Here is a 24483-nt window from a genome sequence, read left to right as displayed (position 1 = left end):
TGCGTTGATTCGCACATGCGCAGAAGCGTCTCTGCGCTGAAGCGTCTTTTTGCGCATGCGCAGAAGCGCGCAACTAGCCGGCGCAGCTGCCTAGGGCGAATGCCCGGCTTGGCCCGGCTCTGATCAGATTTAATTTGAATCTAAAGATTTTTTTTTTCATTACTGATAGCCGAGTGTTGAGGGATTTCTCCTTTTTACTGCTTTTATCTAGATCAAGCATATCCTCATTTATAAGATCACAGCCTCTTTTTGAATGCCTTCCTCCCAGTTGTCGCTACCTCATGAGGACCAAAAATTAGGCATATTAGGAATACTTCATCTTGATGAAAAAAATAGTTTTCAAAAATGGCTGTACTCACAGGCAAGCACGTTGTGGCCTTATTGTCACACACATAGATCTCACAGTGCAGGTAGACTTGGCTAACATCTCCGAGAAATGCAAACATTTGAAAAGAGAACCGTGCTTGGCTAGATAAGCCATTCTCTGCTACATTGACGGTGTCATCAATTACGCTTGGACAGCTGTTAAAAAGACAGAAAACAGTAAGTTCATCTCTCACAGTGCAGGAGAGCTGGTACAAAGCTTGTTTTTTTTGGAGAGTAGGAAATCTTAAAGGAACAATAACACAAAAAAATAAAAGTTATTAAAGTAATTAAAATATAATGTACCGTTCCCCTGCACTAGTAAAACTGGTGTGTTTGCTTCAGAAACACTACAATAGTTCAAATAAATAAGCTGCTGTGTAGCTATGGGAACAGCCATTCAAGCTTACACAGCAGATAACAGATGCACTTTGTAGAATTCTATTGTATTCTATTACAGGAATTATCTGTTATCTGCTAAGTATCCTGTGTCTTTTCTCCTTTTACAGCTTAAATGGCTGCCCCCTTGCTACACAGCAGCCTATTTATATAAACTCTAGTGGTCTTTCTAAAGCAAACACATAATTTTTGCAAATGTAGAGCAACATTACATTATATTTAATTATTTAAAAAAAAATATTCTTCTTTTGTGTTACTGTTCTTTAAAAGGAAGTGAATGCACAAGTCATTTAAATGATTCATCGTTCTATGAAAAGGTCTGGCCACATGCAGTGTGCCATTTAGCTGTCATATTACATGTTTGGGAGCTGGATTATATAAAAATGTCTTAAAGGAAAACTATACCTCTAAAATGGATACTTGAGCAACAAATAGTTTTTATCATATTAAGGGGCAGATTTATCAAGGGTCGAATTTCGAGTGGGTAAAACCCTCGAAATTCGACCATCGAATATCGAATTCAAAGGTTTTAGCGATAAAATAGCATTCGATCGGCGAATAAATATCGATGCCAAAAACTTTAAAAAATGCACTGGAAGGTCCCCATAGGCCATATAGCAATTCGGTAGCTATAATTTGGCGAAGTATTGAAATCGAAGAATTTTTAAAGAGACAGTACTTTGACTATCGAATGGTCGAATTTTGTAACGATTTTTACTTCGAATCGAAGTCAAAGTAAATTCGAAGTCATAGGAGCCCATTCACTAAGTTCGAGTGAAGGAATAGAAGAAAAAAAACTTCGAATTTCGAAGTGTTATATTGGCTAATTCGACCATCGAATGGGCTACTTCGACTTCGACTACGACTTCAACTTCGAATCGAACGATTCAAACTAAAAATTGTTCGACTATTCGACCATTCGATAGTCGAAGTACTGCCTCTTTAAGAAAAAACTTCGACCCCCTAGTTCGCCACCTAAAAGCTACCGAAGTCAATGTTAGCCTATGGGGAAGGTATAAGCCCCATAGGCTTAGCTATATTTTTTTGGTCGAAGGATAATCCTTCGATCGATGGATTTAATCATTCGTTCAATCGAACGATTATTCCTTTGATCGTTTGATTGAACGAATTGCGCAAAATCCTTCGACTTCGATATTCGAAGTCGAAGGATTTTAATTCGCCAGTCGAATATCGGGGGTTAATTAACCCTCGATATTCGACCCTTAATACATCTGCCCCGTAGTATCCTATTCGATGGTCGAACTATCCAAAAAATTACTTCGAAATTCAAACTTTTTGGACTTCGAAAATTCACTCGAACTTAGTAAATCTGCCCCTAAGTGACATATTAAAGAATCTTACCAAACTGGAATATATATTTAAGTAAATATTGCCCTTTTACATGCTTTTCCTTGAGCCCCCATTTTAACTCATTCTCTCTGTTGCTTCAGAAATCACCTGACCAGAAATACTGCAGCTCTAACTGTAACAGAAAGAAGTGTGGGAGTATAATACAGAACTTTGTCTGTTCATTGTCTCATGTGACCCAAGATGTACATGGTTGGTTTGTTTGTTTTGTGGATCATAGAATGCCAGGGACGGCCCTTATTTCTTAAAAAAGGCAATTTTCTATTTATGATTACCCAATGGCACACAGTACTAAAAAAGTATATTATTATGAAAATGGTTTATTTACATGAAGCAGAGTTTACCACATGAGCTGTTTTATGCAATATCTTTTTATAGAGACCTACATGGTTTGGGGGTATAGTTTTCCTTTACAGCCCATTCCAAGACTATCTAATGTGAGCTACATGTCCAAGAGACTATTAGACTGTTTTGAAATTGAACTGCTGCAAGCTGTAGCCCCTTACCCCCAACTAATAGCTTGCAAACGACCTAGTCCAAGACTGAAAAGGGTTTATTTTGTGTTTTTATTGTTCCTTCTTGGTGTTAAGCTGAATTAAACTAGCTGTGAGTCAGTTACAGCATTTCTTACAAAAAAAAGTGATCCACAAAACAAGATATCCAATATTTTACTAGGAATACATTTGTGGCAGTATGTGCCAGAAGTCTATCAATCCATATATAATCCATGACACATACCCCCCCACACACACACACACATGTTGTATCTTAATACTTAACCTGTTTTGGATGATATAATACTTTGTGGAATCATCTGCATTGCTTGATGGAGTAGCATAGCAGTTTTTCAGTACCATAGCATACTGAGATGTATCCGGCCCATCAAGGAACACTCCAATATATATCACAGTTTTGGTGTATATGTCAACTTGGGTTCCTTCGTATGGATTTTTATAGTCGTCGTTCTTGTAAATGCCCATGTAAGCCTTAAACTCTCCAGTGTCAGAAATGTAAAGATTTACAGTGCTAGAAATTGCAAGTAAATTGCAAGTGAATTATAGTAAATATATCAATGTCCCATCCCTTAGTACTCAATTCAGTTTCATGATGGCCCTCAGATGGGGAGGTTTTACTGGGGTCTAGAATAGTTCGGAAGCATAGTTGGAAATAACAGACCATTGCCTGTGAGGCGGAATATGTCAAAAAATATTCTAATTATATTTTTTAAAATTACAGAATGTCTGCAATGAATCATAGATTGTAGATTCAACGTTATGGGCAAAATAATCATTGAATAATAAACACTTAAAGGAGAAGGAAAGCTCCAAGACAGTTTATTGCCAACAGATTAGCCACAAAAGTGTGAGCTAATATACTATATTTATTCTGCAGAATGCTTTACCATGCCTGAGTAAACAGCTCTAGATGCTGTCTCTGTTTGTTTAGGATAGAAGCTGCCATGTAAGCTTGCTGTGACATCACTTCCTGCCTGAGTCTCTCCCTGCTCACTTACAGCTCTGAGCTCAGATTACAGCAGGGATGGGAGGAGGGAGGGGGAGAGGAGCAAACTGAGCATGCTCATGCCCTGCCCTGGAGGTTTATGTTGAAAACAGGAAGTCTGATACAGAAGCCCATGTGTACACAATAAAAGGAAAGAAATGCTGTGTTTCTTTTGACAGAGGACTCAGAGCAGCATTACTTTGAGGGTTTACTGGTGTATTTATATAGACCTTTCTGATAAAGCTTACTTAATTTTAGCCTTTCCTTCTCCTTTAAACAGCAGATAATTAGCAACACATTATAAATAAAAGGATAACGGGTATCAGAATAAACACAGTGTATGATTTCAGAACCATATTCTGTTGAGTAAACATAAACCTGGAAATGATATCAGCCATAAATGATATATTTACCTGATAATTGGATTCAGGGCAGTAAAAAGGCTATGTCTCATATCAAGTGGGTAAACACAAGTTGAAGTCGTTATCAGCTTATCTCTAACAACGTTACCAGGAAGTACAATGATAAATTCAAAACTGTTTACATAAGAGGCGTGGGTTGTATTTGTCTGAAACAGAAATGGCAATCAGTTTTAACAAAATACGACAATAATCTAGCTCTTCAAATAAACATATCTGTGAATCTCCACTTGAGGGAGTCCAGAAAGATTTGGTCCATACCTATATGTCAAGAGAACTGCAATGAAACTGGAGAGCACCCAAAAGTAATATTTTATTAAATTGGTGCTTGAAGCACAACTCTTTTCTCTAATATGTAGAAATATCCAATAATTCAATTTCCAGCATGGAGCAAGATTTTTATCTTAAATCTCAGCTTAAATTTCACCTGAGGAAGGGGGTGAACCCAAAAGCTTGTGCCATATTCTGCTGAATAAATGTTCTAAAGGAATCGCCCAGTGTATTGGTTTGCTTCCTCCCTGCTGGCAATCGAATATATCGACTGGTTTGGAAGTAGCCTGAGGAGTTGAATGCCCCCGAATGAAGTAAGTGGTGTGCCGAAGAATTGTAAATTGAAATATCCAATAACCCAAACCTTCAAGCTGCAAAACTGACATCATGTTTGCTTGTAAAAAGTTTCTGCATGTGTCCTGATGCCTTAAACCAGACAGTCAGACTAAATGACATCTCACAAGGTGTGAGCAAGGGAAAGTAAACAGAACTCCATTCCACACTTTGTATCCTCCTAACTTGGACAACTGTAGTCTCATTTAGTAACCCATCAGGTCTTTGCTATCATTATCTATCAGACTGTTCAATACTAATCACTGATTGACTGTTATTAGCAACAGAACTTGTGGAATTTAGCCCTGCTATGTTCATAAATCAGCCCTATGTTTAAGAAACATACCGTGAGTACCCCATGAAACAATACACAGTGTGAGCATCACTTACAGTCAACTTCATCCCACATTTTCCTTCTTGCAGAGGGGCCAGAACCGAATATGTGTTGGTAGTATTATTATTAGAAACATTGAAGCAATCGCTGTTTGTAACCACTATATTCTTGACATCAATTTTTAGAGCCCTCAGCTCACATTTGCGGAAAGACGTGATCATGTTTTTCAATCCACAGCTCACGGTTGGTTTTAAGTCGGTGAAAGCTTTAAAGAACAACAATATATTATAACTACATTTTATTCCAAATTCTTTACACCTTTCAATATTAAATCAATATGCAACAGCAGTAGTGATGGGCGAATTTATTCGGCAGGCACGAATTTGCGGTCAATTTGCGCGATTCACTGCCAGTGAATAAATTCGCGAAACCCCCGCAAAAATTCGCCCATAAAAATTTGCCGGCGTAAAAAAAAAATTTAAAAAATGCGAAGCGAAACGGCGCAAATTCGCCCATCACTAAACAGCAGAACAACTCTGGAATGCATCTTATTGTATTACAAAGTCTATTGTACACAGTCTATGCCTATGATATCATTGATCATTTAGAGAACAGAAACCTTCCCCAGCAGGGTTTCTCCTCCCACCAACTAAGAAGGAATATTGAGCCAGATTTAATTTGATGAGAGAAGTTTATCTCCAAATATATTTCCAGATTTTCTCAAAGAGCCAAATGATTATTACATGAAAACTTGATTGAACTCTAGGGGAACTGAATAAAAATAAATGCTTTTTATCTGCACTATTTAAATCTTGCCCATATGTTTTCAAAATGTAAACCATTAAAAATGGGTAGCAATTATACACTAAGGGGCAGATTTTAATGTTTGAATTGTAAATTAGAAATCCATTTTCGAGTTAAATTTTTGGTCAAAACTCCCAAATTTGAGTTGAGAAAAATCCAAACCCGAATTCAAGATTTATCCTACCTCGACCATGGAAGTAACTCGAATTTGATCTGTCACCACCAAAAACCTGCCGAGTTCATGTAGAAATCAATGGCAGAGGTACAGTGACTTATTTGAAGATGTTACTAGCCTTCCTGACATATGAGTTTTTTTTCAGAGAAAAAACTCAAATCAAGTTCAGTTCTAATTCAATTAGATTCGAGATGGCAGATTCTATTAGTGGCTTAAGATGTACAGTTAAGGGGGGGCATAGACGCTCAGATAATATCGTACGAAATGAATTTTCGTACGATATACGGTGCGTGTATGGTGGGAAAAGAGCGGACAGATATCGGCAGAAGAATTGTATATCAGTCGGCTCGTCGCTCGGGCTGGAGAGAAAATTTTGATCAGGTGCCTTTGAAGGGACCTAAACATCGGCCATTGTTAGTGCTGAATCGTCAGATACAGGTAGAATTTTATTGTTTCTATCTGTATATCTAACGATTCAGCTCTACACGTGTGTATTGAAATGAACGATCTTTCTTGGAAACATCTGTTCCAAGAAAGATTATAATTCTTATGTCTATGGCCACTTTTAGTCCAAGTGTATCTGCACTCTGTTGATAAATAGTGTTTAAGAAGATAAGCACACCAATATTTCGTGTTAGTGATAGTTTATTCCACTGTGCATACACATATCACTAACAAGAAGTATTGGTGTGCTTATCTTCTTAACCACTATATAAGTACTGTATATATATGTATATAAAAAGCAAAAAGAGACCGCTACAGCTCATCGCTCTTCCCTCAATCCAGGTGCTCTGTCAACAGTGTCCCCACTGTAAATGCAACAAAACTCAACAGGCAGACGGCACTTCTGGGATAAGGTTTATTGGGGTTACTGCTGTTTCTACAGCTACCGGGCCCCGCCCCCTCCGTACCGCCCGCATTTTCAGAGGCGTGTGGGCTGCCGGGGGGCCCTGAGGGGGTGCGGGCCCTGGCCCGCTCGCACCCCCTGCTCCACCGGTGCTTCCGCCACTGAACTTTTGTGAATTAAAAAAATCTCACCCGCTTTGTGAATAACGGAATTTCACTTGGCCTTAGATGCCCCATACCTCCCAACTGTTCCGTTTTGAGAGGGACAGTCCCCCTTCTGACAGCTCAACCCGCTGTCATGGATTTGTACTGATAAGTCCCGGGTTTCTCTTTGATCTGCTAAACTGAACAGCCAGAAACAGATACAAAGTATTTTTTAATTGTGTCTTGGCAGACAGCCCAGAATGCATACTTGACATTCTTTTGTAGCAGTTTGATAAGATAAGAACTTACAGCTCACAGCTTAAAGGGCAATTCACCTTCATTTGCAAAACTGTAATAACATATAAAAACCACAGAAATGTGTTCAAACTTTCATAACCTGCCAAATTATGTAAAACGAACATGGTAATTAGGGGGTGTGGCCACAAAAATAGGCATGGCCAAAATAATTCAGAGCGATACGCGTGTCAAATCTTTTTGTCCCTCTTTCTGTTTCCTAAATGTTGGGGTGAGAGGTCAAAAATAAGCGCCAGCTAAGGCGAACCCAAATTGGCAAACGTCGCGCGACGTTCGCGAACATTCGGCGGACGCGAACAGCCGATGTTCGCGCGAATTAGTTCGCGGGCGAACAATCCGCGACATCCCTAGCTACCATCAATGCGGGACAGGTGGGAGTCCAGTCAAAGTATAAAAATGAGGGTCGTGGCAGATCTGGAGTGTGGCCAGGCAGCAATTTAGTTGAGTCCCTAGACTTTTCATTGACATACCCACTTCCCAGGGGACCTAGGCAGAGTTAGCAGGGCTCTTGCTCTCCAGGGCTGGGTTATGAATGTATTCCTTGCATAAGTAGTAGTGATTGTCGAATTTTTTCACCAGGCGCAAATTCGCAGCAAATTTGCCCGTTTCGCTGTCAAAAAAACCTTGATGCCCGCAAATTGTCGCAGGCTTCAAAATCAATGTTTCGCAAATTTTTGCCAGTTCATGGCGAAGCAAAACTATACATATTCGCCCATCACTAATAAGTAGTAAAAATTAAGAGCATATTTTAATCTTGTCTTTTGATCATGTATACTGTACATTGCACATACCAGATATAGTCCGATTGTCCTTGCAGTAGCACCCATAGGATCCAGACACAAATCTGCATTGTTCATCATCTGTGCATAAGCAGTCATCATTGAGTGAAGTGGGATCTAATGAGATCAATAACCAAGAATAAATGAATATCTTTTCATTTCTTGTGCAATTGGGTACTATCTCATAGTCAACGTTAAATAGGATAACATTTGTGATTCCCTCTTTCAAAGTTTAATGCATTCTACTATTTACAGTACAGTACAGTTCAAAGGAGCACAAAAGGTATACAATAATTTTTAATGCATAAATAGGCCTCCTTATGTGTCCTACTAATTGTACTACTACCTACAGTAGTTTGCCATGTGTTGCTCTGTACAGAAATTATATATATATATATATATATATATTATATATATATATATATATATATATATATATATATATATATATTATATATATATATATATATATAGAACAACATTAACCTTCTTTTTCTATAAATTCTAAGAAATATAACAATACTCAGTCTAATCAGAGATAATGGGTGGGAGAGGCCATACTGTTTCTGATTATTTAAGAGTAACACTGGCAATACATGTCCAGATTTGGTCAGGCTGTTTGGCCATTCTCAACCATATTGTCTGACCATCTGAATTTGTATGGCCTGTGGTGGGGCTGCTCAGACCAAGAATCCTGTGATCCTAAAGGAAAATGCCCATCTGTCATCTGAAAGGAAGTGAAATGGGATTGAATCTATGAGTCTTCGGCCATCAGCTGAGATGATTGGATTAATGTAAAGGTGGCCATGGATATGTATGCCTGTGTGTATGTATTCATTCCTTCATCCCATGGGCTGATTAGTCCGATACAGTCTTGGTCTGGCCTGTGTATGACCAAACTCACACAAGACTGCACTTGTAGATTTAAAGAGCATGTACAATCTAAAATAGAATAAGGCTAGAAATGCTGTATTTTGTATACTAAATATAAACATGAACTTACTGCACCACAAGCCTAATCAAACAAATAATTTATGCTTTCAAAGTTGGCTACAGGGGGTCACCATCTTGTAACTTTGTTAAACATCTTTGCAAGACTAAGACTGTGCACATGCTCAGTGTGGTCTGGGCTGCTTAGGGATCGTCATAAACAAAGCTGCTTGAGTTCTGCATGGCTGGGAAGTAAGGTGGGGGCTCCCCCTGCTGTTCATAAGTATGATTGTTTCCCTGCTCAGCAGTTAGGGACCATCTGACAATTCCTATCCACAGCAGTAACTGAAGGGAGAATTTCACTGCATACAGTCAGGTTTCTTATAAAAACGGTACACATTTTTTAATTAAAGTATATTGGAGATAGGCTTCTTTTTCATTAAAAAAAGTAAAAAAAATTTTTTATTTTTTTGCCTCTACGTGTCCTTTAAGTAAAATATTACAACAAAAATAACTATAATATAACTAAAACTCACGGCAAGCTGTAAATCAGGCAATTGCTCAGCAACACAGCCTTTTTTTAGGTACCAGTATAGACTTGGAAATAATTCTCTAAATCTATATAAAATATATTGTTTTAAAACTGATTGGGATAAATTAACTTTAACTAGAGCGTAGTCCCTGGATAAATGTTTTAAAGACATCCAAATCTTTCTAGTCTGCCAACTTAGTCTGTTTTCTACTATTGCAGTTTTAAAAATGGAAAATGGCACAGGGTCTGATTTAAACTGCGCCAGTGCAGTTACCAATGCCAACCAATCACCAGTGAATATTGAACAGACTGTTACAGGTTAAAAAATCAAACCAAGACTCATATTGGGTGCTATGGCAACTGCACAGGTGCAATCCCATGTGTCACCAGTATTCAAAGTATTTTACTAAGTGTAGAAAAAAGTACCTGTGCAATATGCTAAGGAGCAGGCTGGGGTTCTATTCAGTTTATAAAGATGGTATCCACCAGGACAAGTCTTGACCTGTATAGTTGTTGACCACAAGCAGCAATCTCCAGACCAGTGGGCACAGATTTTGAGATTGACAATACCATCAGTTGGAGTGGGATGTGATCCATTTAACCACATAGGGGCATTGGTGTTACAACTGCCAGGTGCGACACAGGTTTCCGGCATGCGTATTCCTCCACTTCCATTGAAACGATACCAGCCCATTTTGTCAGTGTCACATTTGAAATCTACAGATTGTGCATTGGCCGTGCTTCTCCAGGGTTCATCAAGAACAGTGTGACTGACACATGGATCAGAACAAGAGTAGGACCTGCCATCTGTCGTGCATTCATTATTATTGCCACACACTCCTCTAGTGCATGGATCAATTTCACAGTTTTTTCCATCACCATAGACTCCAGGTGGACACTGACATGTGTAAGTTCCTACATAATTAATGCAAGTTGCTGAGGAATGGCATTTATTTAGGTCTGGGCTAGAACACTCATTAATGTCAACACAATTATTTCCTGCTCCTTTTGTGTAGCCAGCAGGACACACACAGTCATAGGAGCCATTAGTATTTTCACAATATCCATAAGAACAGTTGTATAACCAGGAATAGGCGCATTCATCAATATCGGAGCATGAGAAGCCATCTCCAACATATCCTTCATCACAGGTACATTGGTAGAAGTCAGAATACACGTCACATTTAGCATTTGGGTGACAGTCTGAGCAGTGTTCAGTTACTGGAAAAGACAAGCAAAATATTTCATATACTTCTTTTAAATCACTTATTGTTCATAATTAACCCATGCGATTAGCTAGTAATTTTGACTTGTGTCAGGTGGTGGATATGATCCTACTGGACATCTTGACAAAACTGCAGGACAAAGTTAATGTACAATAGGTTTAGATATCACCATCCTTTTTAATAGGCTTGACTATAGGAACTGATTTAATAATGTACAAATGTTTTCTAAAGCCTTTGACTGTATGACAAAGAATTTATGGCTACATTGTATGTACAAGTGAGATTTACTGAAGAACCACAGTTGAGTCAATAGCTAACAATAAACCCTGTGCTTTCCCTGGGGTATATTTAATTAGAAGGGCCCACTATATAAGCAAGAGAATGGGCTCATACCACTAAAATCCTGCATACAAGAAAATAAAATATGACATGGAATGGGCAATCCAGGAGCCGTTTGACCGTTTGTGGGTCTCCCGGAAACACCAATTCAAGACTTTTGCAGGCTTATAGTGATGGGCGAATTTATTCGCCAGGCGCGAATTCGCAGCGAATTTGCGCGATTCGCCGCCAGTGAATAAATTCACGAAATGCCCGCGAAAATTTGCGGAAAAAAATTCGCCGGCGTCAAAAAAATTTATATCGAAAAAACGGGCGCCGGCGTCAAAAACGAGTTTTCGCCATTTTCGGCGAAGCGAAACGGCGCAAATTCGCCCATCACTACAGGCTTACCCATAACCTACTGAATGATTACAACATTTGAGTCAGCCCTAAGGAAGAGTTGTTTCTCTGAGCCTTTCCCCACTTTCCCTTCAACCTCCCCTTTTCCTCCATTGTGTTTTTTGTTTATGACATTTTGTTCTTTGAAAAGTGCGTTTATGTTTTTAGAAATGCTTATTTTTTTATCATTTTATATAAAATAAAGTATATTTTTCAATACAAAAAAAGGGTGATTCGCAGTCTAGTGTGTTCCTTCTGCCAACTATCTGCAAATCTATCAAGAGCAGTATTTTAATTCTTGTGGATTTCCATGATGAATGGAGTAAAGTGAGCAGTCTTGCAAAGGTGGTAAGTGCATAGCAGACAGTACCTCCTTTCTGAGGAGTTGTAAACAACTGTAGTTGCTGGATTCTGATTTTGACATTGACTCTGAAACCAGCTCCATGACTTGCTTTTCCACCTACAGTACCTTTTTTGCAGCGTATGGGCAGCTGCTAAGCTTATAGTCAGGATACTTCCTGGTTCTACCTGGATATTATCATGTTTTTGAGGAAACACTAACTGAAGGAAATAAACAAGACTTGTGGAAACCAAAGACATTCAAGCTCATTAGAGTCAAGGACATAATGGAGTCTATTCTGATACTCTCTGCTACCACATTAAAGACTGTTTAGAAAAACATAGCTTCCAGCAGGCTTACCAACTAGAACCAAAGCAAAACAGAGGCATTCTTCTGCATTTCATAACTAGCTATCTGGACAGAATATTGAGTATACTTCACTGGAGTCCCTCCTGTGCCAGCTTCCCAGGGTAAGTTGTTTTTGCAATGTCCTTCTCAGATTAGGGAATCAACCATCTTTAGATTAATCTCTCCATGTGGACAAATGGTGGAACACGTGGAGGGCATAGCAGCTGATGCAGAATTACTGGGTCTATATAGCTTTTCTCCGTCTTCATTCTGGCCTTCCTTCTAACCTGGGACCACTGGCAGAACTTACATGTCTGGTGTAGGTATTACGCACCGGACCACTGCCAGATCAGGTTAAAATGCACACAATTTCATCTGTTCTCAGACACTGTTTTTCTGACATTGGGCACACAAACACATGTCAGTATGGTTGCCACCATATATGCCACCAGATCCCAGTTACGGTAGTAGATCAGAGCCTCTGGATTCTGAGTACATGGGAACAGATCTACCACTGGGGCCTCATTACTTGTCTGTTGCAGTACCATGCTAAGATTCTTGTGATAAGAATATTAGCAAGGCCAAAGAAACAAGTGCATGCAAAGTTATAACATCTCCATGCAGTTTCAGCCTTGCTTAAACTACCATTGTTGAACCTTTTAACAAATGCAGTGTATGTTCATTATCTGTACACAGAAATGCAACAAAACTGTCCTCCTCTACTAAAGACAATTGAGCAGTTGCTTTTTTTGGTACAGTAAACTGACCCTTTAATTGAATAAAACATTCTTTGTTGATATGTTTAGATAATGTTAATGAAGAGCAGCTTACCTGATGTGTTGGTAACTGAAAGAAAAAAAACATCAAATGTCATAATTAAAAAATATTCCAAACATCATACAAGAATAAAATACTGTTATGTGTGTCTGTCTATCATATCCTATCATGTCAGACTGTCTATAATAACAAAGATGCAATCTTTGATATTTTACCAGCCATTAACTTTATATAATATTAATTTGAAGCAGGTGATACTTAAAAAATATAGTACTTTTTATTAACAAAAAAACTATAGATTCCTGTTGTTTGTATCATTTTATGTTTCAGAGGACCAGAAAAAAGGTGTAAAATAAAACATGAATATATTGTTGGGACCAAAATAAAAGCTGTGTAAAGTTTCATTGCACTTGTATTAATCACAATGGTACAACTATAATTACCCAGGCTGGGTGAAAAAGAGTTGGTGGTGTCTCCTGGTTAAATAAAACCGCTAGTGTGACACAAGCTAACTCTGCTTTCCCAAGATGGCACCCAGTGTCATTAAATTAATTTGGCCAATGGTGTAGTAGAATTTTAGACCAGTCTTAAAAATATTTTATCCTGCAGTGTTGCTTTGGAAAGCTATGTGGTTGCTGGACAATAGTCCCCATCATGTTGCAGTCCTTAATAATATGATAGAGAATGGCTGTCCAACTGGAGGCCCGGGGGCCAAATTTGGTCCTTCAAAAGAAATTTATGATCCCCAACCTGCTTAATGGCTCTATAAACTTCACTTAATGACATCATCATCATTTCAATTTAATCTGGCCTTCCAACATGCTATTTGAGAATAAATCAGCCCACAACATGTAATACGTTAAACAGCACTGTGATAGAGAATGCTGTAATCCAACAATATGTGGGTGGTGCAACACTGCTATGGATAGTTTATGTCATATTTATGTCCTCTTTAACAACTGCAGATTATAATACTTTAATATTCAATATGCTGATAGGTTCTGTACCTGTTAATCCCTCCACCTGAATGGCATGAGGACTGCTTGAAGTAATACATAATGTCCATGCTCCTTGTGCAGGTTTGTTCATTTCATACAATGAACCCCAGATTTCAGACACAATTGTCTTGGGATTTGGATCTCTCGCTACAGTAGGCAAAAAACACACACATGCATTGTAAATATGTATACACACGGATCTTCCTTCATGTGGCCTGCTTAGTAGTGATAGGCGAATTCGCGAAACGGCGCCGGCGTCTCGTTTTTGACGCCGGCGCCCGTTTTTTCGACGCCGGCGCCAGTTTTTGTCGAATTTTTGCCGCGAATCTTCGCAGGCGTTTTGCGAATTTATTCGCTGGCGGCGAAACGCGCAAATTCGCTGCGAATTCACGCCTGGCAAATAAATTCGCCCATCACTACTGCTTAGTACAGAACAATGAATGCAACCTGAATGATGGGACAATGGCAGACTTACTTACATAAGATTGCAAAAGACTAGGCTGGTTATTGCTACAAAATCTTTCTGCATTCTCTTTTCTCTACATTGCAATACATATATCTAGTAAAGGGGCTTTTGTCAGATGAGGTAATACAAAAGAGTGAAATGGTAAAGCAATGTGTATCCTAGGAAGTTAATGAAGTCAGAAGAGAAGCTACAGGAGAGGATAGGTCTTTAGACCCTAATGATAGAAACAAACAGTATCACATTCCCGTGGTGAGTTTATATAATAACTTGGTGCCACATTGCTAAGATACTTCAGAAACACCTTTTTGAATCTTTCACACCTCCCCCCCCATTCCTTAGTAGTAATAGCTGACTTTGGACCTAACAATTAAATAAACTTTATTGGGAGGAAAAGAGGACAAGGAAGAAGAGATGACTTTTAAAGAAGTGCAGGCCCAGATTTCCGTCTTTTGCGCCCCTAGGTCACTGGGTCCTAGTGCCGGCAACCACGCTCGCACCACCCCCAAACCCTGCGTGCTTGCATGATCATGTTTCAGAGCACTGGGGATGATGTGTACAACGCTCCTTGGATGTGGCTAGGTGGCATTCCACCCTATGCCCGGGCCTTTGTGGCTTCACCACAAATCTGGGCCTGAAGAAGTGCAGTGGATACACTGTAGGTGTGCTAAAGAGCTCCATTAGGATTTAGAATTGGTTTTGAGCTGTTGATTTGTATAAATTAAGAGTTTTTAGTGCTCATATAAGTAGTGTGGGGTGGAGTGCACAGTGTAACATTGACAAGCTGCAAAGCTGGTACAAAAAGGCATTCTATTGACTAAAGCATTATTTAAATAATAGTATACATTATCTGAAATGGGAAAAATGTTTAGCCATATTTAAAAATGATAAAATTGAGGCATAAAGATGACATAATTACATTAATTGTCACAAATACACCGTTTTAACAATGATTTAGACACTTACAGCCAGGTCCCAGAATTCTTATTGAAGTAATTGGTCCATCGGTGATCACCAGTAAGGTTGTGAAATTATGTGTTACTGTAAAGTTATCGCAATGATTTATGCCATTATAGTATTGGTAAAAAACTTTTACTGTACTGTTATCAGGTCTTGATAAAGTGAAGTCCAGATAATTAAAAACCTTAAAGAGAAAATATTAAAGATCTGGTTACATGTCTTATAATGTTGACAAAAGGTGCATTTACATGAACAATGCCATTCATGATTCAGCGAAAGACAGTCACCCTGTTTGCTCCATGCCAGCAAATGTGCATGGCCAGTTGTGCAGAATCTATCCATCAGATAACTTGTAGAAGTGCAAGATACATGCCTTCAGCCCTACATTATGTTTTGAATCCTGCATTGAGTGTCCATTGTACAATAATCATCCACCAAATGGTATTGAACTCTGGGAAATCTGTATTCTGGAATGACAAGCTTCTTACCCATTAAACAGTACTGCTAGCTGCAATGCTGCATTGCCCATGTATAAATACTAATATAGCAGTATCTATAGCCCAGTATGCATTTTTAGAATTGTCTGTGTCATAGAATTTCAGGAACTGTGGACCACTTGAGGTGAAGGAAAAAGTTTATTTGACAGATGCTACTGTAGGTATATTCTGAACTCACAAAGAGTCAGAATCCTGGAGTAGACAGAGTTTTTGTATAGACTTATAGGGAGTTGCTGGTGGAAGAGCATTGAGACAATGCTTCACAGCACAGAAAAACAAAGAACTGCTCTTACAGGTAAAGCAGTGGCTCTGCCCTCAAGGCCAGGGTAGTAGTAACCAAGGCTAGCTTGAGAACAGAATCCATCCAAGTCAGGGGGGTTCACAGGGGGAATTTGCATACATAGAATTGTATTCTCTTTTATTAGCATTTGTTAGGGTGTGCAGGTTGGACAAACAAGGATATACTAAGCCAATGTGAAAGGAGCAGACTTTTCACAGCCATCTTGGCATTCTATTTCTGCAACATATTATCCCACAGCATAGTCTATTTTTATGCTTTATAGTAAAACATTGTATTTCTTTTGATGTTTTGCCTACATTTTTTCTATTTATGCTTTGTATCCTGTCAACTCTTTGTTTTGGGTGTTGATTAAAGGGGTCCAGACAGATTGCTAGGTGGAGCTTATTTTATTTGCACCAGCTGGTTTATGGTATTAATAGCATAAGCTTTATGAAACCCCGATAAAGACTCTCTTGTGAGAAGCACTAATAGATAATGTAATACACTTGTATGGAATACATGCTTATATATAAATGAGAAAAATATATAACACCGATCTTAACATTAAAAAAAGGATATTATTGAAAATTTAACATTTTAGTCACATTAAGTGACCTACCTTGGAGAAAAAAAAACTTGAGGAAGGTCACTTTGATGCTAAGACATGAGACATGGGAGTGTGGTATAATGTGTTAATTTGTTTAGCGTTTCTGATCAGCAGCGTTGAAATTGACCTGTATAGGTGTGCTCTCCAACAAGGATTGCATATAAGGTTATTTCCTTAATTGTCTCCTGAATGGAAGAGTTTCAACATACAGAGCTCCTGCACTTACCTTGCCCAGATCTGAGAGGCCAATTTGAAAGACATGACCATAACTCAGAGAAGCAATATCTCTATAAATGAGGAACGCTGGGTCATTTAAACCTGCACAAAGCCCAGTTATTAAAAAGACAACCTGGTAAAAATACAAAAAAAATAATGAATATGAGAAAACAAAAACATCACATCATTTTAAGCTCAAACCCATTTCAATTAGAGCACGTTTCATGTGCTGATGCAAGTCAAAAGACGATAAACACCATGCAATGAAAATTTTTTATGTACAGGTAAATATAATATTTTTTTGTCCAGCACCTGCAAATACAATATTTCATGGCAGCAACATTCCAATTTGAGTTGAGAGTAGTTCGCCATACATTTGACACTTGTCTGTCACCACCCATCATGTCCAAAACCCAATATTGTTTTTACAGGGAATATTTATGGCAGAATAACTATTATGAATGTTGTCATGTATTTTAATAAAATACAAATAACATACATGTAAATGGTACATTCCTTGATATGGCATTCCCTTTGCTATGATAGGGCATTGCTACAACTGTTTTTCATCCTATTGTCCCTCCCACTCTGCAACTTTAAAACTCTGCCCATGTTTGGGTAGATCTTGCTATGCAGCCAGAATCTCATTTGTATTATTGTAAGAGATCATGGGAATCCAACCATAAAACATCTTAGAACTTTATGTTTCATACCCTTGATTTAAAGACCCCACCAATGGCTCAAAGATCTATTCACATAGCCATGAAGCTGAGTGGTTTCACACACAGTACTTTTTTTAATTTGAAAAAAAAAAAAAAACATCACTTTGGTTAGGCAAGATGGCATTTCTGGGAAAAATATTCTCTATACTTTGATTTTTTTTTCATCCTTGTGGAAAATCCTACAAACTACAGCAATTGAAGGTGGGGGCATGCTATTTACAATGTCAGACAACATGCACAAACTAGAGGGCTCTCCATACACGGAACTGCTATTCATCAGTTCAAATGCTTGGATGATATGATCATCTTCTATAGTGATGGGCGAATTTATTCGCCAGGCGCGAATTCGAGGCGAATTTGCGCGATTCTCCGCCAGCGAATAAATTAGCGAAACGTCCGCGAAAATTTGTGGCAAAAATTCGCAAATTTTTCGGCAAAGCAAAACGGCGCAAATTCGCCCATCTCTTATCTTCTACAGGGATCAACAGTCAGTGAGTGCTCTTATCAAAACCAGTGAGGATTTTAACAGCCCTTAACATGCAAAAATGAATTACGAGAAGTCAGAGACCATGCCCTTTGAACAGTGGAACCTGACTTCTAATTCAGTCACTCATTCCATCAAAACAGACTTTATTAAAGTTTGGTTTGAAGGTAAAGGCTGTGGCCCTAAAACGCCTGAAGTTTCTACTGGAGACATCTTCAGGAGATTTACAGATCAGTTGGGCATACTACCAGCAATTTCAATTACCAGCAATAGAGAGGCATTTTTAGGAGATTTGTCGCCCGCAGCCACTTCTAAAAAATTGCTGGTGACAAATCTTCCCATGAGCTATTGCTCTGGAGTAAACAATCCCAGCTTGACCAGTATTTCATTATAACTGAGACTTTCCCAGCGGTGCAGCTACCGGGGGCATCGGGCCCGCACCCTGTCGGCAGTTTGCATGCAAGCGAATCTGCCCCAAATATCGTTTCTGGAGGAAGGTGGGGTGGTCCGGCTGCATGGCAAACATGTTATTTGTTTTCCATGGTCATTTATTGTATGGCATAATATATTGTTACTGTGTTAATTGCAATATCATTCCTTGTCCAGTTTCACTTTATCGTAATTAAGTAAATTGATTTATTGTAGTATGAGAAGGTTTATCTGCAAGTCAAACTACACATTATCTTAGGGTAATACATAGTGATGATAGAACAAAACATATTATAGCAACAAAACCTTGTACTATACCTGTGACTGTTTGGCATTTATAAGTGAACGTATGTTGTTGAGAAGGGCAGTATTAGTGTAATCTTTAGAAGATGCATCTGTGAGCACTAGAATGAAAGATCCAGGTGGGGAATTCTCTAAAGCCAATTTGAGCCCATTCATTGCTAATTCTGGGCAGTCGCCTCCATCGTAGGCATAGAGATTATTGAAAAAAGCTTTAAACTCATCTATTGAGCTTGTTTTCCTTACTGGGCCAAATGCTGCAAAACAAGAAAACATTTTGTTTATAGAAATAAGCAAAAATGCCTATAATTTATATCACAAAACTGGAAAACATTTAATTGTTTAATTGGATGATAATCATAGCTCTAATACTTTACCAAAATGGTGCTGAAAGGCAAATTTCAGAATACTCCAAAATGACTAAATGCTTACTCGGAATTATAACCCTGCAGGTCATGGTTGCATTCTTCAAAAACATCACATAATAAAATGGTCTCCTATCTCCCCAAATTGTGTTGATAGGAGCAGTCACTGCACAATGTTGTACAATGTTTTTCTGGCAAAATAAATAATGTGTAACCATTGCAGCAATTGTGTGTGCTAGGACTTCTCTTTTCAAATAAGAATTACATTAGATTTGATTAAAAAAGTTGAACACTCAAGCAGTTCTCTCTCATAGGTTGGGCACCATGATGGTATCTTAGGTAAGAGTCATATGATGTTTTTTATTGCTCTCTCTGGTATAGGAATTTGTTAGGAATTAGCTACACCTGTGCTTTTTTTGGCCAAGGAGTACAAGGCAGGAATGGAGGGAAACCACAATCTAATTATTAACATCTCTTGATACATTGTATATTTTATTTTTCTCCAGACGTATTATTTTTTCAATGGACTTATTTCTCCACCAACTACTCAATTTTTATCTTATGTAATTTATTAGAAAACACAGTTATTACGCAGAGGAATAACACACACACACAATGTCCCTTTCTATAAACATTTACACAATGACTGAATGTATAAATATGTTAAATATGTTAAAATATCTTCTAGATAAACATACAGTAAGTGTAAAAAAAGGTAACTCCATACTTGGGTCATTGAACTCAACCATTGTATACTGCCGTACTCCATATGGGAATCGTGCTGTTATGCTATCAAGAAGCCAATCATTCACCAATTTTAACTGCTGGAGATCATCATACATTGACCCTGTAGTGTCCACTAAATAAGTCAGGGATGACGATGATTTGACTGAAAGACAATAAAAACAAACACCATGCTTTACAACAGCAAGTTAAGTCAAGCAAGTTAAACCGGTTATACATTACTGCCAAATATGCTGATGCTTTATCAATGCAGGCATGGGACCTGTTATCCAGAATGCTCGAGACCTGGGGGGTTTCCAGGTAAGGGTTTGGATCTCCATGTTAAGTCTGCTAAATATATATTTTAAACATTATATAAACCAAATGCCTCTAGTAGGGATGAAGTACAAGGACCTGTTTTATTATGAAAAGGAAATCAATTTTTAAAAAATGTGAAGTATTTGATTAAAATTGAGTCTATTGAGATGACCATCTAGTAATTTGGAGCTTTCTGGATAACGGGTTTCTAGATAATTGAACCCATACCTGTACTAGTTATATAAAATACAAGTTATAATCATATTTCTAGCAATTGAGTTGAAGTTTTTATCTTTCACCTCAAAGCTCAGTGCCAACCACAGAATCTCTACACAAGAAAAATATTCAGCGTGGCTTTTTTTCTGAGCAATCCCAACAGAGAAACGTTAAGATGAATTCAGCAGTTGTTACAAATTTATGAGCCACAGATTTCACAGTTTTCTACCTCTTGTATATTCTAGAGTTACAAACATAACACATTAATATGAATTCTATGGGTTTATAACAGATTGATGCCCACCGTGCATGAGATTACCAAACAATGTGACATGTAGAAATCCAAATTTTGAAACTGTGTTTCAACTTTAAAAATGTTTTCATTGCTGATAATTCATTAACTTTAAAACCAACACACAGCTCTTCCTGTATTTTATGTCCCATTAAGAGATACTGGGAGGCACATTTATTAAAGGTCAAATTTTGAATTTATGTGAGTTTTAAAACTCTATTGAATTCAAATATACCCTAAATTCAAATGGGGGGTTATTTAAAAAAAAAAAAAAAAAAAAAAGAATATCTCTGACAAATTTTACTGACTCTAAATTTGAATCGAATTCAATAGAATTCGACTAAACTCGATTCAAGTTTTTTCTCTGAAGTAGTCAGGAAGACTACTAACATGTCCAAATTGATCCCTGGATGTCTCCCATTGACTTGAGTTATTAAAAGGGCCAGAGTATGATAAATCTCAAAATTCAAATTCAAATCGGGTGTGGATAATTTAAAATTAGAATTTAGGAGTTTCGACCATAAAAAATTTAAAAAATTCAAATTTGAATTTTCAATTTGATCCTTAATAAATCTGCCCCTAAACGTTAGGTGATCTAAGAATACCATATACCGTTGTAATGGGATGGATTTTCCAATAATGTCCATTCGGGCAAACTAACTTAGAATGCTGAACTTTTTTTTTGGCATGAAACCCTGCATGATTAGTAAACTCAAGCAGTGTTTCATTAGAGATTACTCATGTTGAAAAGCAAGTAATCTTAAATGAGTGCCTTTCTGTTTCTTAGGATGACACGTCCATACTTCTAATCTACATGGAAGACCTGGTGTCTATTGAAGGATCTTCCAGTGAATAAATTATCAAAAGGTATATTGTATGGTCAGCATGTATATTAATACAGCTCCTTATAACTGAGACCTTCAAAAACTATATTAGCATAGATGCCCTTCTTTGGACTTTTTCTCTTTCTTTAATATATGGGCAGCTTCACATGTGCAGGTAAAAAACCAAACATATTATTATTATTTATTATTAACATGTATTTATATAGCACCAACATATTGCGTAGCACTGTAAAGTAAATGTGATCATACAACTTAATCACATGAATTATATACATAGAACATATGGAGTTACATACATCACAATCAATACCGGTACAAAAGGTGAGGAAGGCCCTATGCAAAAGAGCATACACTCTAAAGGGAAGGGAGTAATACACAAGGTGTGGGAGTGGGCAAGATCGAATTAAGTGGGTGAGAAATGTGGTACTGTATGTGGTGTTGCATTTGGTAGTTAAGCAGAGTGAGGGTAGGCTTCTCGAAAGAAGTGCATTTTAAGAGATTTCTTGAAAGCAGAAAGGTTGGGAGAAAGTTGGACAGACCGTGGGAGAGAGTTCCAGAGGAGGGGGTGCAGCCCTTGCAAAGTCTTGAATGCGAGCATGTGAGGAGGTAATGAGAGAAGAGTTGAGTAGCAGGTTAGTAGAGGAACGTAGTAAGTGGTTGGGTGAGTACATAGAGATGAGTTCAGAGATGAAGAGTGGGGCAGAGTTATGAAGTGCTTTGAATGTCAGGGTCATTAATTTGAATTTGATTCTGAAAGGTAGCGGAAGCCAGTGGAGGGATTGACAGAATGGCGAGGCAGAGGAGGAGCGGTTGCTGAGGTGTATGAGCCTCGCAGCATTGTTCATTATGGACTGGAGAGGTGACAGTGTCTGGAGAGGAAGGCCAATTAAAAGAGAGTTACAGTAGTCTAGACGTGATATGACGAGAGAGTGAATAAGAATTTTGGCAGCATCTTGGGCGATAAATGATCATATCTTGGATATGTTCCTTAGGTGGAAGTGACATGATTTAATAAGTGACTGGATATGAGGAGTGAATGACAGGGCAGAATCTAGGAGAACCCCAAGGCACCGGGCCTGGGGAGAGTTGGGTGATAGTGGAATTGTTTGCTATGATAGATACATCGGGGATGTTACTGGTGTTAGTTGGAGGAAAGAGAACCATTTCAGTTTTAGAGAGGTTTAATTTAAGATAGCATTACAACATCCAGGTCAAGATAGCGGACAGGCAGGAGGAGACGCACGTTAGGAGTTCTGGGTTGAGATCAGGAGATGAGAGATAGATCTGAGTATCGTCAGCATAGAGGTGGTAGTGGAAACCATACGAGTTGATTAATTTGCTGAGGGAGGAAGTATAGCGGGAGAATAGTAATGGTCCTAGGACAGAGCCTGGAGGAGCCCCAACAGAAAGAGGTAGGGGAGAAGATGATACTCCATTGTAGGAGACACTGAAGGGATGATTGGTGATGTAAGAAGAGAACCAGGACAGGGCTGTGTCACGAAGGCCAAGCAAATGGAGGGACTGGAGGAGGAGAGGGTGATCTACAGTGTCAAATGCAGCTGAGAGATCAAGCAGTATTAGTTGTGAGAAATGATTGTTGGCTTTAGAGGTTAAAAGGTCATTAGTCAAGTCAGGGCAGTTTCAGTGGAGTGTTGTGTCTTAAAACCAGATTGTAGGGGGTCCAGTAGGTTATTGTCAGAGAGGAATGAGGTTAGTCAGTTGTAGACTAGGCGCTCAAGTAGTTTAGCGATGAAAGTGATAGTGTGAATTTTGTTTTGGAAGTGCTCAACAATATCTTGAGCAGAGACAGATGTGCATGGAGGGGGTGGAGAAAAGTTGTGCTGTTTTTTTTTAGAAAGGGAGTTAATGAGTGAAGTAAAGTATGTTTGTTTGGCTTGGAAGAGGCTGGTGTTATAGGAGTGCAGGGCAGATTTGTAGCTCTAAAAGTCTGATTCTTTGCGGGATTTGGTCCAGTGACGCTCAAATGCACGTGAGTGTCTTTGGAGCGTTTTGTATGAGCAGTATGCCAAGGTTGAAGTGGTTTGGGTCTAGAATGTTTAGTTTTTATAGGAGCAAGCTCATTTAGGGCAGTGGTGAGAGTATTATAGTAGACAGAGGTAGCCACATTAGGACAAGAGATGGCTGAGATATTAGAGTGAAGAGAGTCAAAGGAAGAAGAGAGATGTGACACATCTACAGCTTGCAAGTCACGGTAAGTACGTGTTTGGGGTATAGCAGGGGGTAAGAAGGGAGTTAGTGAGAGTTGAAATGTGAGCATATTGTGATCAGAGAGGGGAAATGGTGAGTTAGTAAAATTGGTGGTTGAACAGAGTCTGGTAAATATGAGATCCAGAGCATTACCATTGGAGTGAGAGGGGGAGTCTGAGCATAAAGATAAGCCTAGGGAGAAGGTTAGTGAAAGAAGTTTAGATACAGAAGAGTTGTTAATGTTGTTAACGGGTATATTTAAGTCACCTAATATGATGGATGGGATGTTAGATGAAAGAAAGTAAGGAAGCCAGGCAGAAAAGTCGTCCAGAAATTGTGCAATTGGTCCTGGTGGTCGATATATATCACAGCAATGCAGAGTGAAACAGGAGAAAAGAGCCTAATGCAGTGAGCCTCAAATGAGGAGAATGATAGTGAGGGAACAGGTGGAAGAACTTTAAGGGGCCGATTCATCAAGAGTCGAATATCGAGGGTTAATTAACCCTCGATATTCGACTGGGAACTAAAATCGTTCGACTTCGAATATCGAAGTCGAACGATTTTGCGCAAATCCTGCGATCGATCGATCGAAGGATTTTTCGTTCGATCGAACGATTAAATCCTTCGAATCGAACGATTCG

General features: G+C 38.5%; 1 protein-coding gene across 1 annotated transcript in view; it reads right to left on the bottom strand.

Moving 5' to 3' along the window:
- The window catches only part of LOC121397977 (uromodulin-like), a 57144-nt gene that overhangs the window by 32058 nt on the left and 603 nt on the right, over nt 1-24483 (bottom strand). Inside the window, exons 2-14 of the mRNA XM_041576301.1 lie at nt 19968-20129; nt 18894-19132; nt 16951-17073; nt 15347-15524; nt 13927-14064; nt 12974-12988; nt 9938-10732; nt 8062-8166; nt 4999-5251; nt 4044-4217; nt 2911-3156; nt 360-522; nt 164-274 (exon numbers count right to left, since the gene is read on the bottom strand). Coding sequence (XP_041432235.1) covers nt 164-274; nt 360-522; nt 2911-3156; nt 4044-4217; nt 4999-5251; nt 8062-8166; nt 9938-10732; nt 12974-12988; nt 13927-14064; nt 15347-15524; nt 16951-17073; nt 18894-19132; nt 19968-20129 — 2702 coding nt within the window. The remainder of the gene's footprint in view (nt 1-163; nt 275-359; nt 523-2910; nt 3157-4043; nt 4218-4998; nt 5252-8061; nt 8167-9937; nt 10733-12973; nt 12989-13926; nt 14065-15346; nt 15525-16950; nt 17074-18893; nt 19133-19967; nt 20130-24483) is intronic.

Source organism: Xenopus laevis, chromosome 9_10L, assembly GCF_017654675.1.
Source record: "Xenopus laevis strain J_2021 chromosome 9_10L, Xenopus_laevis_v10.1, whole genome shotgun sequence".
NCBI lineage: Eukaryota > Metazoa > Chordata > Amphibia > Anura > Pipidae > Xenopus > Xenopus laevis.
The sequence above is the reverse complement of the archived record's forward strand: the minus strand, read 5'-3'. Positions and strand labels throughout refer to the sequence as shown.